This window comes from Nanorana parkeri, unplaced genomic scaffold (genome assembly GCF_000935625.1).
Source record: "Nanorana parkeri isolate BGI_ZX_2015 unplaced genomic scaffold, ASM93562v1 scaffold124, whole genome shotgun sequence".
Taxonomy (NCBI): Eukaryota; Metazoa; Chordata; class Amphibia; order Anura; family Dicroglossidae; genus Nanorana; species Nanorana parkeri.
In genome coordinates this window covers 2,208,411-2,224,783 of record NW_017306392.1, presented here as the reverse complement: position 1 = coordinate 2,224,783, position 16,373 = coordinate 2,208,411, and the positions used below count along the sequence as shown (strand labels likewise).

General features: G+C 41.2%; 1 protein-coding gene across 4 annotated transcripts in view; it reads left to right on the top strand.

Moving 5' to 3' along the window:
- YTHDC1 (YTH domain containing 1) overlaps window positions 1-16,373 on the top strand; it is a 35,983-nt gene extending 19,610 nt beyond the window's left edge. For all 4 annotated transcript variants that reach the window (XM_018553582.1, XM_018553581.1, XM_018553580.1 and 1 more), the window contains 9 exons: window positions 644-761; window positions 891-975; window positions 3,842-4,008; window positions 7,160-7,242; window positions 12,079-12,115; window positions 12,194-12,233; window positions 13,493-13,555; window positions 14,122-14,256; window positions 15,289-16,373. In XM_018553582.1, coding sequence (XP_018409084.1) covers window positions 644-761; window positions 891-975; window positions 3,842-4,008; window positions 7,160-7,242; window positions 12,079-12,115; window positions 12,194-12,233; window positions 13,493-13,555; window positions 14,122-14,256; window positions 15,289-15,489 — 929 coding nt within the window. In that variant the 3' untranslated portion in view covers window positions 15,490-16,373. The remainder of the gene's footprint in view (window positions 1-643; window positions 762-890; window positions 976-3,841; window positions 4,009-7,159; window positions 7,243-12,078; window positions 12,116-12,193; window positions 12,234-13,492; window positions 13,556-14,121; window positions 14,257-15,288) is intronic.

Here is a 16,373-nt window from a genome sequence, read left to right as displayed (position 1 = left end):
CGCCTACTCTCTTCTATGGCTATTGTTTATCACCCCATTCTCTCTTTTCAAGGAATGTAGGTTGCTAACCTTTCGTTTTTGCTTTCTCCTTTTTAATATTTAGTTTCAAGAGCTCTTGTATCCATTCCTATCTCTTGCATCCCTTGCCCTTAGGATTTTCTTTAAAGTGGACGATTGGTTGTCCTCCACACTGTTGGTAGAGGCTCATTGTTCCTTCAGTCACCGGTTCCTCTTGGAGTTGTTAGTCCAGACCTGGATCTTTCCTGGAGGCTTTGCTCACCCCTGTTTTGGAAATCCTCCATGTCTGACTTTGCCACAGTCCTGTGTCCTCCAATGGGCATTAAAAATAAGATTTTATAATAGTCTGACATTTGGGTTATACTGCAGGAGGTCTGGACACTGACAAAACAAAGACATTTAGTCAGCCCTCCATATAACCTCTCCTCCAATCACCATGCCTCAGTTTTGTGCTAGTGTCCTAGGAGGTTGCACACCTTTTCATTGTCTCGGTTTAGTTTAGCAAGCAGTACACAAGGCTAAAAGACAGAGGTAGGATCGGTGTCCCTCAAAGATTTAGCTGCCAGTACAAAAAAAAAATCCCCATATGTAGCGAATAAACAAAATGTTGAATTTGTATTTTAAGGATTTGCTCGGCTGTCATCTGAATCTCATCATGGTGGATCTCCCATACACTGGGTCCTTCCAGCAGGAATGAATGCAAAGATGCTTGGTGGGGTATTCAAAATAGATTGGATTTGCAGGTAAGCTGATTTTGGGGTGGGAAAACAAATTCTCCTAATACTCTATCGTGCAGCACTCTATATTCGTAAAAGGAAGACCGACCCCTTGGTTTACTGTTAACTATTTAATCTCTTCTACTCTTTGAATAGGCGAGAACTACCGTTTACAAAATCTGCTCATCTTAATAACGCATGGAATGAAATGAAGCCAGTAAAGATTGGACGCGATGGTCAGGTTAGATCATTTTCTCTTGTTACAGGCTGAAGTCTTGAGTTTCGTTAGCACACAGTGTTATCACTGCAACTCTCTATTTTCTGTTTTAAAAGTTTAGACAGTGACGTAATCCAAAACAGTGCAACTAGGATACGGGACCTTAACATGATGAGTAAATTGCCTAGTTCATCTACCCAAAACTGCTGCAGCAGACGTGATTTTAGGTTGATAATGTGATCCTGTTAGATCCTAAAATGCTGTGCGTCTTGCATAACTTCACATTGCATTAGGGTAGATCCCAGTATCGTGCATCTTGCAAAATCCACTCAGCAAATGTGCAGAAACAATTCCAAAATATATAGGTGTTAAAGGAGAACTATGAGATGAGTGATTTCCACTCACCTCATAGTTCTAAGCCGACCTGTGATAATGAGACTGTCACAGGTCGGCTCAGTAGATCGGGAGGTGAGGGAACACATACCGGGTTCCCTCACCTCTCGATCCTGTCACGGCTCTCTGCCGTGACAGGGGGAGGGGCTGGATTCCCCTCTCCCCGCTCCGATCTGCCAGCGCTGACTAGCGGAACGGACGGGGGAGGGGGCGGGTACAGCTGGCTCTGCCTCTAGGTAGGCAGAGCCAGCTGTCACTCACGCAGCTGGGCGGATCCCGTCTTCCGAGTCGGGATCCGCTCCAGGTGCGGCGTCTCAGTATACCGTGAGCTGTAGCTCGCGGTATACTGAGCTTAGGGTAACGGGAGGACGCTAGTTTGCGTCTTATCGTTGCCCTAAGGAGAACTATGGGGAAAAACACTGACCCCATAGTTCTCCTTTTAAAGATTCTTTACTGGTTTAGTAATTACCTGGTAAAGTGAATAAATTAGAAGTGTTCACTTCAGTCAACTAATCATTTTCAAGGAATATTGTGTCTTTTTATAATTCCTGTGCAGTGTTCTTAACCGCAGTCTACGCATAGCTGGGTGTTTGCTCAGACTCAACACTTTTTACCCGGGGCAGCCTGGTCTGTTGATAACACACCAGCAAGTGAGGTGGGGAGGGGGGTGAGGAGCTGAAAGCAGCCCAATTATTTGACCAACTACTCGATAATAAAAATTAGTTGACAACGATTTTCATTATCAATTTCTCATCGATTAGTTATTCAGCCCTATATATTAACGATAGTTTCTAAAGCACACCTCCAGAATAGAAATGGAGGCTGACAAAAAATCCCATAGGCCCCCTACCCGTTCATGGATTCTCTCCTGCTCATAATAGTACGGAGTGGATGTCACCACTGTGACATCTGTATTCCTACAGTTTTTTCTTCCACCGTGCGATGGAGGTAAAAACAGAATCTGATGTAAACGGACATGTGTCTGTTTACATAAGGTTACCCACGGTCTGGTCCAGGAAAACTGATCTGTTTGTTTCTTCGGACCAGACGATCTGAAGTGAGTAGATTCATTAAGCGCTGGTCCAATCTTTAAGGTGAATGGGAGCAGAGCTAAAAACTGATAGATTTTACCTCACCACTGCCATCATCAAGAGCAGGGGTAGGTAAAGTTAGACCCTTCAGCTATTGTAAAGCTACAAGTCCCATAATGCATTGCAATACTTGGCAGCGACGGTCGTGACTTCCAGAGGCATTATGGGATTTATAGTTTCATTACAGCTGGAGGTTTGAAATTTGGCTACCCCTGATCAAGAGATAAAGGAAGCCAATGGGGGACACTAATTAGACCACTGATTTGGTTCATATAAATCTGCTTGATCCCCATGACTGTCTTTATTTTTGAAGGTTTTTGAAATAACTTCTATGTATTTGTTTGTGGCAGGCTTGCTGAATAATAAAGCCTAGACTCTTTGCCATGTTTCTAGGTGCTCAACCTCTCCTGGTGTATTACACAGTAAAGGTACCAATAAACTAACTCAACAAGAGTATGATTGTAGAAGTACTGTTCTCTGTCGGCATTACATTAGGAGTACTAAACAGGCCTTTTTCTTTATCCAGTGACTCCCTTCAGTACTTTATTCAATAGGTAATTGCTGTGAAACACTGTGGGCTAGTTGGGCAAAAACTTAATTGCAGATCTTAGAAGTTGCTTTCTATAACTATATCAGCGTTAGCTCACTAATTGTAGCTTAAACAATTCTACCAGTTGTACTTTAAAAGAGAGCTATGGTAACCTTTTGATCCTATAGTTCTCAGTCACGTGAGGACATATACTAACCTCCTCCTGTGACACAAAAGTCAGTAAATAGCGGGCCATTGCCTGCGATATACTGAGAGCCCCGCAGCCAGGACAGATCCTAATAACTGTTGAGATCCACCCAGCTGCGTGAGTGACAGTTGGCTCGGCCTATCTAGAGGCAGAGCCAGCTGTGCCCTCCCTGCCCGTTCCTCCAGTTAGCGCTGGATGATCGGGGAGGGGGAGTCCATGCGGGGAGCAGTGATTGACGGTCACTGCTCTCTGCAGGGAGATGATCGGGAAGTGAGCGATCGACGGTATGTGTTCGCTCACTTCCCGATCAATAGAGCCAACGTGTGACCGTTTCAATGTCACATGTCGGCTCTAAATATGAGGACGAGTGAAAATCACTCGCCTCATAGTTCTCTTAAGTTAGAAGAGCTTCATGACAGCCAAGGACCTATCATTCTGAAAAGGAGAGCAAGCATTTGAAAAAGGTTAACCGTCACAACCAGCCTATATCTTTTGTGAACAGTTTCACCTTTTGAACTGGAGAGTAAACCTTTTTCAATATGCACAAATTGTTTTATCTCATCCGACAAAAGAATGGCCTTACCTAGTGGTAACAATGTTTTAATCAAGTTATCTTTCGTGTTTTTTTTTTTTTTGTCTTGTCTCACTTGGACTGATGGTTGTTTTCAGGAAATTGAACCAGAATGCGGGACCCAGCTCTGTCTTCTATTTCCAGCGGATGAAAGCATTGACTTGTATCAAGTCATTCACAAAATGAGAAACAAGAGAAGAATGCAATCACAGCCCCGATCGCGAGGCCGTCCCTCACGCCGAGAGACAACAAGAGATGTGGGAAGGTTAGAAACGTTCTTTGGACTGATAGTAGGCACTTGTGCTGGAGTAACATGACGGACAACACAGCACATTGCGATGCCAGTGATGAAGAGAAAAAAATCCTCACATCAAGCTGCAGGGAAGAGTTTGTGGCTTCATTGAGGATTTCCTTTTGATCCCATTCCTTCCGCCCCTTTTTTTTTTACTGCTACATTGAAAAGTCATTGAAGAGCAGCCATTTTAGACTAGTATAGACTAGATCTTTTCAATTCAGCAACCTCGCAGATTGTAGCCAGAATAAGGAATGAGGAATTTAATCTATAGAACCTATTACAGAAAAAAAAGTGTTTAATTTCTTGTGAAAAGCCTTTTCTTTCAGGTAAAACCCTGGATATCCCCTATCAGATATGGGACTTTTAGAATGGATCAATAATGGTGTTGCAGAAGATGCCACCTCCTCTTGGGGAGATAAAGCTTTAAAAAAAAAAAAAGTTGCTTTGTTTTCAAGAGGAGCCTTGTTGGGACTATTTCCATATGGCTTCACCATGATGTGTTTAGAAGCAGATTGAAAAATGGGCTCTATATATATCCCCACAGTGAATACATCTTTCTGAGCTCCTGAACCCGCTTTAGGTATGAAAAGGGGAGCAAGTTGCACTTGGAGACCCGGCAACATACCAGAAAGTGTGGCTGTTGCTGTGTCTGTACATCCCTTCCAGAGATGCTGGCAATACCTGTGGACTGTAAATGTTGTAGTGGATCGACATGGTTATTACTCCCTGCTTTATGAACTTAACATCATGTACCAGGAAAAAAAAGAGGGTGTTACTTGGTTTCAGAGTTGGAGAAGGCTTTCAAAGAACTGATGCTTAAAAGCCCTTCAACCAACCACCCTTCCCTTGAATAGGCTAATTGCATTAAGTAATGCTAACGGGTTTCTTCTAAGGACTGGATATGTTGGTTTGAAGGGGTGCACCTGTGGGTATTTCTGTGTCAGATAGAGAGCCAGCTTCAGTGTCCCTATTCCTTTCAACTTGACAAGGACACATTTAGGTAGGTGGAAACCTGACAGAGCCCCCTATTTCAGTTCTTTTCCATTTTAATTTTTTTTTTTTTCAAAAATTTTTTTTTTTTTTTGCGTTTTTATATGGACTGAGCTCAACGAAGTTGAGGTTTCCTTTACACTAATGAGCCTTAACAAGTGACCTCTTTTACGCCAGTTTTGCAATGGACTGCAAAATGTATTGTAACAGCACTACACCTTCTCATGTCCGCCTTGTATATGTGCGGGTTACAACTTAAAATCCTTAGTGGACTACTGTATGAACTGTTGCTATATTTTATACCGGTCATAAATGCACTCTACAAGAAAGCGGTATGTTCCCTCTTTACACCAGCTTTTCATTCTTTTTTGATCATTTGGTTGGTTTCTGCTGTATGTGCAACTGATCTGATTCTTGTTCAGAAAATAAGGAATCTCCAGGCAATTTAGAGGGGCTGAGTAATACAAGGTAATAAATATTTACATAGGACTTTAATTGGTCATGCTCCTGCCTGAGCAGGTTATCCTTAGGCTTGTTTTAGCTACTGAATGCTGCTGTTAATTGACATCAAATATTGTCGAATTTTATGCTGTAACAGTTCCAATTAGAAACTTCATAAATTCAATTTTGATTCTGTAGGACAGTGTTGACATCTAAAAAAAAAGAATTAGAAGTGTAAAATGCATTTCTCCGGGTGATTTAAGTGCTGGTCATTTATTATGCAAACCCGTGGTGTTAAACTCAGGCTTTCTGTTTTCCTTAACTGAAAATAGTCTGTCTAAGTTACCACTTCCAGAAAGAGTATAAGGATGCTGTTAGAAATAGGCTTTTGCTGCATTTTTGATCTGCATATGCTGCAATCAAAGTTGCAGATTATAGGGCACACAGTTCTGAGTTTGTACAGGGTTTGCTTTATTAAACTGCTGCAATAAAATCTTGAAATATCTAGAAATCCAGATCTATGGTTAGAATGCAGCTTTATAATGGATATGCACGGAATGTGTCGATTGTTCAGCTGCTTTCAGCAGAATACGCACTACGAAAACAGTTGTTGCCCTATTTATTGGATGTACCGGAGACCAGTGCCTGATTTGCTTAAAGTGGGACATATCCACACATTTGCCACCTACAGTTTATCTAAAGCCAAAACTTTTTTTTTTCTCTTTTAATTTTGGATTCAATAGCTATAATGGGTAAAAGCCCTGATCATTTTTTTTTTGCTGACTGTATCCCATTACGGTGGCTTCTCGTTGGTTCCTGTCGTGACAAATGAAATTCGCCTTTGTCACTTTGGAATTTTACCCTTAATTACTGTTCTTGTGACAGCGCAAACTTTATTGTATTTTTCTAACTTCTCAGTCAGTGACAAAAGGTTAAAGAGTGACATACATACAGTAATAAAACCTGACAGGGAAGGGTTCTAACCCTTCCCCACTGAGATTAAAACTGGAAAAAATGGCTTTAGATACACTGTAAGGTGACAGTGCTGCAGAGCCATGCTGTCAGTTGATGATAATTAACTGTCCTTGTGGAATTTTAAATTCATAGGTGGGAATTAATCAAAACTGGCGCAAACGGAATCTGGCAAAGTTGCCCATAGTAAGCAAAAAGCTTCGTTCAACTTTGATCAGTTAAGCTTTGAAAATTAAAGATCAAAGCTGATTGGTTGCCATTGGCAGCTGCTCCAGATTGTCTCTTAGTTTTGATTGATTCCCCCATAGTTTTTAAGTATATTGGTGCCAGTAACCTTATTATGGAACGTTGGATACTCTTTAGCCCCATAGAGTACGTTTTTTTTTTTGTCTTGTGGTCCAAGTGCGTGGAATATCTACTGTTAACACCAGTTGCCTCAATGTAATGTTAACATTATAAGAGACAATGTTATAGGAATAATTTATAGGAGGGTGTATTGTTCAACATACTGAAATCGAGCTTTATGTATGCGAGCATGAATTGCTGTGGTTTTGGTTGGGTTAAGTTATCTCTAATAGCCCCAGTTTGAACCTCCAACATCAGGCCTGTTTGTGTTTTGGCTTTATGGTGATGGTACTGCAGGCTGGCTTTGTTCAGGTATGTACATTCATAAATGTCAACAATTTTTCTGTTTAATTCTAACATTTAATTTGTATAGGCGTCGACCAGAAGATTATGATATTCATAACAACCGAAAGAAACCAAGAGTTGACTATCCCCCAGAGTTTCACCAGAGACCAGGTTAATACATTTTGCTACAAGACCTTTTTGTTTTTCTTTTCTATAAGGGATGCTCTCATCAAGATGATATTGTTAGGTTATTAAAAAAAAATACACACACACTTTAGTTAGGCTGGTGGAGGTAGTGCAGAAAATGTAAGTAGACATCGGTAGTCCTGTGATCAGCCTCAGATTCGACACCCTAATGCTACAAGGTAAGGCCTCTAATGTTGTGTGTAAAGATGGAAATGGAACAAATAGCGGACACGAATCAGCTATTGATGTGTGCTGTCCATGTGTCAGAGTCCAGTTTGCTGCTGTTTGATATGTTCTTTGTATTGTGTCTCTGTATTTAAGTAAATCCTTCTTTAGAAAATTCCATTCCCAAGAATTTAGCCTTAAGCTGGTCTAAAACTAGAATCTATATATAAAATATGCCTCATGTGCACAGGTTGGATCATTGTAAGTGCTGGCATGTTTTATAAAGACTGAAGGTTAGGGGACATGCTCCTTACAGCATTTCAAAAACATCCGTCTCTCCTCTTGCCAGTAATATGCTCCTTGCCCTGAAACCCAAGAACAAAAATGTAATATATTACAGCTCATTAGTTCTTAGATGTGGTGGCTACATTAGTCCTTCTTTTTTTGGGTTAAGAACTTTTTCTGAAAGAACGTAAATCACCTGTTGATTAGTGAAATGCAGTGTCACTTCCTGTGAGCGGAACAGAAGCAACAACATTTAATATTTTTGTAAAATACTAATCCCATCTAAGGCTGCAACCAACTAATCGATAATCTATGAGAATAGTTGTCAACTATTCTCATTATCGATTAGTTGGATTACCTAGCTCTCCACTGAGAAGAGGGCACAGCAAGCAGTGGGTGGGTGCAATAGCCAGCCTGCTATTGGCTATTGCAATTTTAAAATGGCCTATAGCAGGCTTGCTATTGTACCAGCCCACTACCTGCTGTATTTACATTCAGCTGTTGAATCGTGCATTTACATCCACTGCTGGGGAATCTTGCCACTGGCAGCTGTCATTACCTGGCTGAAGCTATTCAAGCGCCATGTGCTTACAATACAATTAAAAAGAAAAATGATAAAAAGGTGGGAAAAAGTAATTTTCCTTTTCGGCCTGACAAATTCTGCTGCGACAGGTGTGTTTTCAACTGCCATCTGCGGAATCTTGCCAGTGGCAGCTGTCATTCCCTGGCTGAAGCTATTAAATCGCTATGTGTGCACAATACAATTATTTAAAACAAAGTTCGAAAAGGTAACAAATAAGTAATTTTCGGTTTTGGCCTGACAAATTCTGCTGCACGAGGTGTGTTGCAGTGCCAAACACGCCTTCCACCCACAGTGTGATTGCCCGCACTGGAATGTACGGTACTGCGAAGCAGTGCGTTCCAGTGTAGTGTAATTGCAAAAAATTGTGCAAGCAGTTTTATTCTAAAGTAAACTTTGTTTATAACACTGCATTTGTGTATTTTATTTTAAATGAGGGATGGTATTTATTTGATCATAAAAATCTTTAAAGTAATCGATTTATGAAAATAATCATTAGTTGCAGCCCTAATCCCATCCCCCACATTTAATGAACAAAGTCCAGCCTTGGTGACAACCACAACTCACTCCATAGATGCGGGGGAGGAATGAACTTGCTCACCCAGGGACAAGGAAGTGTTGCTAGCAAGATTACAGGGTAAGAATACAAAGGGGGGAAAACCAAGAAAAAGAAAGGTAATGCAAACACATTATCCAAGGACTGGTAAGCTGCAACATAAATATACAAAGGTGTCTGCATTTTTTGTTTTTTGTGGACACGTTTGCTCATATACTTGCCTTTCCCCCAGCTTCTGCCCACTCCATGGGTAGGGGGGCAAGGATGACATCTCCATCAATTCCGGCAAGGTCCTCACCATTCCCGAGTACCCAAAATCTTGCAAGAATGCACTATGCCGGAGCATCATCTACTTTTTCTATTTCCATCACAGCTGTTTTTATGTGGGATAGGGATGTGAAGACAATGGACCTTGCTTTATTAGCTTTTGGTTGTAGCCAGAAGGCCCATCCTGGAGCAATGTAAAATAAACTGCTTACCTAGCAATGTAAAACATTCTACCTGCCTGCTCCCAATGCAGTTCTTGGGACATACACAGCCAACTACCAGGCCACAACAAGGATTGGGAAAATGCCATTCAGTGTTGAGTTAAACATACTTGATATTGACAATTACTGTTGACTTTGGGGGACTGGCAGAAGGAGACAACAGTAAAGGCAAGCATAGAAAATGGAGGGTGCTATATGCATACTTTTTTTTTTGGAGTGTGCATGGTGTGCAACTCCGTTAGGGTCTCTGAACAGTAGTGCTGTGCCATCCCATGCACTGTTGAAATCTGCAGCATTGTATGCAGTTTTTATTCAGCACATTGTACATGACACCTGCATTGTGGCCTGAATGGGGCATGTAGAAAACAATTGTTTTCCATGTGCTCTAGCCATCACCTGTAGTTTCCTTGTGCAGAAAAACACAGGTCGGCGCTATGTGTAACACATGGCCTTAAATTGCTCATCTCACTTGCCCAACTGTTTCATAGCTTTTAGTGCTGTTCGGTCAACCAAAAGGTTCAGTTGTATGTGAGGTGTGTTTAAGTGTGTGCGTTTTTATTTTTTCGCCTCCTTGAGGGGATTTTAGACAGGAGATGCTCATGCCCAGGGGTACCTGTAAAAAAAGACATTCGTGTAAAGCCTTTTCTTTGGGGAACTAGTGATTGGTCATGTTGAGTATTTTGCTTTCCATGAAATTAGGCTGATGCAGGCAGCATTCCCTACATGCATGTTTGGGAAGCTGTTAAGAAAAAAGGATCATCTTAGCTGTTGACTTTCAGATCTAGTGATGAGCCTGGGCTGACTGTCACCCCCTCCTGACTTCATCAGAGGGATGCATTCCCAGGCCACAGCTATACGTCACAATGGGGGTAGGGAATGCCCCTGACGTAACTACAGCCACTGATTGGGCCAGGGAATGGGGAGAGTGGTGGTTGCTAGTTTGGCTGACCTTTAGGCAGACTACTCTGTAATGGGAACCCGCTTAAAACCCAATTTTTATTTTTGCTATTTTCTTTCATTTTTTTGTGACTGACTTTCAGTCACTGTTTATTTTGTCAAATAGAGGTTAGTATTGTGCTACAAATTGGTAAAAATGTAGTGAAAAATTTTCATTTTATTTTTTAGAACATGTTTGCATTGACAAGTATTTATTGCTGGTGGTAATGTCCTTTTTCATAGAACCTTTCCTGCCTTCAGATATACATCAGTTTATTTTATTTCCCTACCTTATTTTTCTTTTCCTCCTCTTCTGACAGTAGTCATTTTCACTAAGGGCAGACAAATCAATCTCCCTTTACTTCCTGGACCTCTGGCACATGTGGCTAGGACATGTGACAATGCACATCATCTCAGGGGTAAAAAAAAAATGCCTTTCCCTGAGATCCCATGAGATTACAGATGAGATTTCCGAGCAATGCTCTGTGATGTCACCCAGATTCCCAGGATGTATCAGTTGGGCATTGGCTACATCACTTACACCTAGGAGAACCAGGAAGAGGAACAATTACCAAGTACAGTGGTACCTCGGTTCACGAACGCTTCTGTTCGCGAACAGGAAGTTCGGCCAAATTTTGCTTCCTTTTAAGAACTCAGCATCGGGTGACAAACACAACCGCAGCCATCTTACCTGTTCTGACACATGGTTGTTGCTTTCTCTAGTCGTGATCGCGGTCTGATCACAGTTTGATTCGGTTCACGACGAGAATCATGGAACGAATTAGTTTGTGAACCGAGGTACCACTGTAATATTTGTGGGGGGGGGGGGGTTTAGTGAAAGGGGGTAAAGTTCCACTTTAACAGCAGCAGATAAGAATCAAATCATCAAGGTCGATAGGCTAGCTTTGCTATTTGGCTGGACTGTCTAAAGCTGGCCAGAGACCGTACAACCACCGCAAGACTCTTGTCTTGCGATGGTTGTAAGGTAATTTTAAAAAACATATGATCTGCCTATCTTGGACAGGCAGATCGTACTTGCGATAATCGCAAGCGCGCCCTGCTGAGGGGCGGGCTTCCGATGACCTCAATGCTGAACGGGCAGTGTGCAATTGCGGCATTTATCTTATGGACATGCCACACAACCGCCGACAAACGTACGATTCTCGGCGGGGTTTCGAACATGCTCCTAAGATAAAAGTTGTGCGACCTTACAGTAGCAGAGTTTGCACGCCTTCCACACACCTTGCGGGATTTCCTGCGATTATCGTACGATTATCGCAAGGTGTGTGGGCACCTTAAGGCTTTTGGCTTAGGCGGATGCAAAACAGCATAAATAGATGGAGAGATTTATTTTTAGCATGCAGAATTTACCTGTTGTTTTTCTGGCGTTCTGTTTGCAGAATTTTACAGGATCCATTCCTGTCACTAATTTATTAGTTGTTGCTGTCAACATTCAGATGTGTTCACATTTTCTCTGCATTTCCTTTTTGTAGATCTAATGCAGAGTATCAGATGTAATGTGTTCTCATTTGCCTGTGCATATAATTGTCAGAGGGCCAACAAAAGTGGTGCTAATGTTTTCCCTCTCTGCTGTCTGTATAATATGAGAAGTTGTGTACACATGAACAAACATTCTAAATCTATATGCTACTTTGCATTGCCAATACATATTCTTGCATACCTCTTACAGTGCAGAAACAGAACAAAGAAAAGAGACAAAGCCTTAGAGGTAAAGATGACAAAGGCTGCAGGATGAAAGTTACAGTATGCACAACATACACCGCTAATATTCACATTTTTTGTCCAAACAGGGTTTGTTAAGGATCCACGTTTCCCAGAAGTAGACAGGTAGGCAATGCTTGCTTTTGGTTTTAATTACATTTTCATTTCATTAAAATCATCTAATGTTTTCTTTTCCCTCCACAGAAGATTTACAGGAGTTCGCAGAGATGTGTTTTTAAATGGAGTAAGTTTTAGTTCAATTCTGTTTCTGAATTGTTGACTACTTTTCTGTTTTAGATGATTTGATAATTGACAGCTTAGAAATTATTTTCAAAGTTTAAGGGCAGGTTCACACCATTTTCTGGAGCAGATCTGGTCCGAAAAATGGTGTGAACCTGCCCGCAGTTCCAGTGCATTCTAGACCAGACAAAATGAGACATGCAGTATTTGTCTGGTCTGGAATGTACTGCGCTGGTGTGAACAGAGGCCAGAAATAGCATAGGGATACATTAGAATGCATTTTAGGTCCGGAATTAGTCTGGTCTGGAGATGATCTGGATGTGGTGTGAATGCTTTGCAATAATCTAGAACTGGTAATGATCTCTTTAATAGTGTATAGCTAGCTGAATAACTGCTGTAGGCAACAGAGACCCTTGCAGGGTGGCATGCAGTTTGTGCAGACACCGTTCAGATCGAAGCATGCAGAGCAAGATTAAAAATAGGAATGCACCAATACTGAGCATGTGGGAAAGTACTAGTACTCGCCAGATTTCCCCCAATACTGACACTTCCAGTGCCGTAAGAGAGCATGGAGCTGGCTCCCGGCCAATCAAGAAGCCAGGCAGCGGGTCATGAACCACCATAGCTTATAGCTGGGCTGCAGGAGCCCAGAACTGACAGCCCAGGGACCGGAAGTGATGCAATCTGCATCGCTCACGGTCCCATAGAACGGGGATCGATGAACGGAAGTTCGTCGACCTCCTCCCCGCGGACACCAAGGAAGCCGGGCCTGTGGGAGGGGCAACGTAGCCCGGGGGGCGGTCTACGGGACACAGAAGCGAGTCTGTTTAAACAGCCCTGATGCTGGCGACGTACACTGTACATCGTCAGTCATGAAGGGGTTAAAGGGGGGGAAAAATTGATGTGACTTATACATACGATGTCCTTATGGCACGGACAACCATGACTGAATAATTCAGTCATTGGTCCTTAAGGGATTAAGTGGTTTATATAATCGGATTTAGAACAGCTCACTGCTCCTTTATGTTGGCCACTCCAATCCATAGACTGCATTGTTTTCCTAGGAATATGTAAAAGTGAATCTTGGCCATATACAAGAAATATGGGATTAATGAAAGAACTCTCGCCATGTATGAGCTGATTAGCACTCCTGAGTGTTAAAATTTGTCTTTATGATTTGTATAGCGGATTGCTCAGAAAATATTAGTCTTTGTACTTTTAGTAATGTGATTTAATCTCATTGAAATGTGTTTACTTTCGCAGTCCTACAACGATTATGTGAGAGAATTTCATAACATGGGACCACCTGCTCCGTGGCAAGGAATGGTTTGTACAGTTACTTTTTGCTGTCCGTATATTAAACAATTTGAATTTCTACAAAAGTTCCACCTCTCCAAACCAGCCTGCCTTTGCTCCATGCACAATCCACACAAACAACGGTCGTGCTTCCAGTGACCTCACTCGTATTGCATGCAGCATTATTAAACAAAGTTACCACTCATACTATAAAGACCTGTAAAGTAAGAAAGGTATACTTTGTGCTTGCTTGTTGGCTCGGGTTTGTGTGGTATTAACCCTCATATATTTATATGACCTATAGTCATAGTATTTTAAATGGAACCATGTCATGAATACATTTTTACCTGTGGGTTCATGATATAGATAGATATTTATATTTGATATTTGCTTGTACTGTGGTCAGTTGCAAGCATCTTTAGAACCTACAAACATATAAATCTCAGTCTTGAGATTGAGATGTTGCCAATAGGTTTTGTTTTTTTGAACCCCCTCTATACCCATTTGCAACCCAGTGTAAAATTAATCTCCATTATGCAGTTTTTTGTTTTAATGAAAGATTAACATGGCCTTTTTTTTTTTTCTTTCCTCCTTAGCCTCCATACCCTGCAATGGAACAGCCTCCTCATCACCCATATTATCAGCACCATGCTCCTCCTCCTCAGGCTCATCCACAGTTTTCAGGTCACCACCCAGGTCAACATGACACTAGATACCGGGACAAACGGGTTGTAAGTTATCACTGTTAAATTTAAAGACATTTTTGGATTGCAACTGCTGTATGGGGGTTCTGATATATTCTGATATAGATGTTGGAGCTGCCCTTGCTGACCTTATTTGAAGAATGCTCTGTGGCCTCCGTTATTGAGTCATTGACTGATTTAGTAGAACTGGTTAAGTTAGAACCCATGATCCGCATTCTTGTGCCTGTAACTCCAGGAAGTATTGAAGTGATCAGCATAACAGCCCTGAAACCGGCATTTTCATGAGGAGAATGGCAAGGCCAGCTGTGGACTGTGGACTTTTCTCAAACCAGTCTATACGGACTTGATGTAAAATTTTAGCACCCTTTCACACGGGTGCAGTCTGCTCCAATCAGCAGGGAATCCGTGCATAGATCACTGCTGATTGAAGCAGTATGAAACGAGTGCCACTCTTCTGACATCCATGTCCGTTCAATTTCTTTCTCCATCTTCCAATGGAATTTAAAAAAAAACTGAGCTGTATGGACCTTTGTTGGGTCTATGGAGAAACGGATGTAAGTGGACATGTCAATTTACATCAGATTACCTCCAATCCATCATGATCCATCTTTGTTCCTTTTTTTCACGAACCTAGACGGAGTCGGAGGTAATTGGATGTAAACAGACTGGCGTCTGTTTAGATGTGACTGACCATAGAGTGAAAAACTGACAGATGGTTCTGATCGAACCACTCCTATGATGACAGGAGCCTTAAAATGCAAATGCTTTGATAATCCAGCATCCAGTTCTTAGAGGTTTTGCAATTCATATACAACATATGCTAGTTTATACATGTATACTGATTATTTTCAATGGGTTGTATTTGTTCTCCAATTGCCTGTCATTTATTTTAAGTTTCTGCACTTTTTTTTATTTTTTATTGAAGCCCACTCAAATTCAGAGACAACATTTGTTACTGCAACACTGAGAAAGAACAACTTGTGTTCTGTAATATTGTACCTTGTACTAACTTTATGTTAAAAATTAACTTTTCCACTTTTGCCTCCTTCTCTTTATCAGCATGACTATGACATGAGAGTTGATGACTTTCTGAGACGCACTCAGGCTGTTGTCAGCGGCCGAAGAAGCCGCCCTAGGGAGCGAGAACGTGAACGAGAAAGGCCCAGAGACAACAGGAGAGACAGAGGACGTGAACGTGATCGAGACAGAGAGAGAATGCGTGACAGAGACCGGGGAGACAGAGGCAGATACAGAAGATGATTTTACCGCATTGGTTTATTTGCGTTTTTCCTTGTCTCTTGTGTGTTTACAAAGTAGCAACATTTCTGTTAAAGCAGTCTAATTTAAAGAATTAAAAATAGTACGCTACTTTATTTTTTTTTTTTTTTTTGGCTTTAAACCTTTGTTCGTGCACGTACTGTATTAACTGGATTAAGCTTAATATGGCTGAGACAGTGCACATTGATATATTGGAGATGAGCCTTTTCAGAGGGAAAATTATACATACCTGTGTAAATGTTCTGTATTTTCTGTATATTTTCTTAGAATGCGTTTTTTTCGCTCCATATTCGGTCAGCTGTGCATAAAACCATAAACACTTTATTTAAAAAAAAAAAATAATGAAAGATAATTGACACATCAAGAACTGCCGCGTAGTAGTGGATTTTTGTTTCCTTCCCTTCTGCATCCCCAAAGTACCTACAGTTGATCTGTGAAAACAATGCTGCTATAAAGTATGCAATTTTTTGAAGGCTAAACTGAATGAACGTAAAACAAGTCTGAAGTTTCCCACTCATTACAAGATGACGAAAGCAATACTTTTAACCATATTGCATTTTTAATAATTTTGTTCACTTGTTTTTGATTGGTGCTCCACCATTCATGTCTGATTTTTCAGACTCTTTAATGCGGAGTAGAGACTGTCTGTATTGTATGTTGGTTGTATGACCATGTTGGCTTTTCTCTCATTTTCTATTAAATTTATAACTTGTAACTTAATTTGTAACTGCAGTGGTTTCTTATGCCGTTTGATAGCAGCTGTTCGGCCAATTTTCCTTTGCTGCGACGCATCTCTTAATTTGTGTAGTCTTATACCATAATGCATTATACTGTGCCATTTTTATAATAAAACCACTGTGGAAATA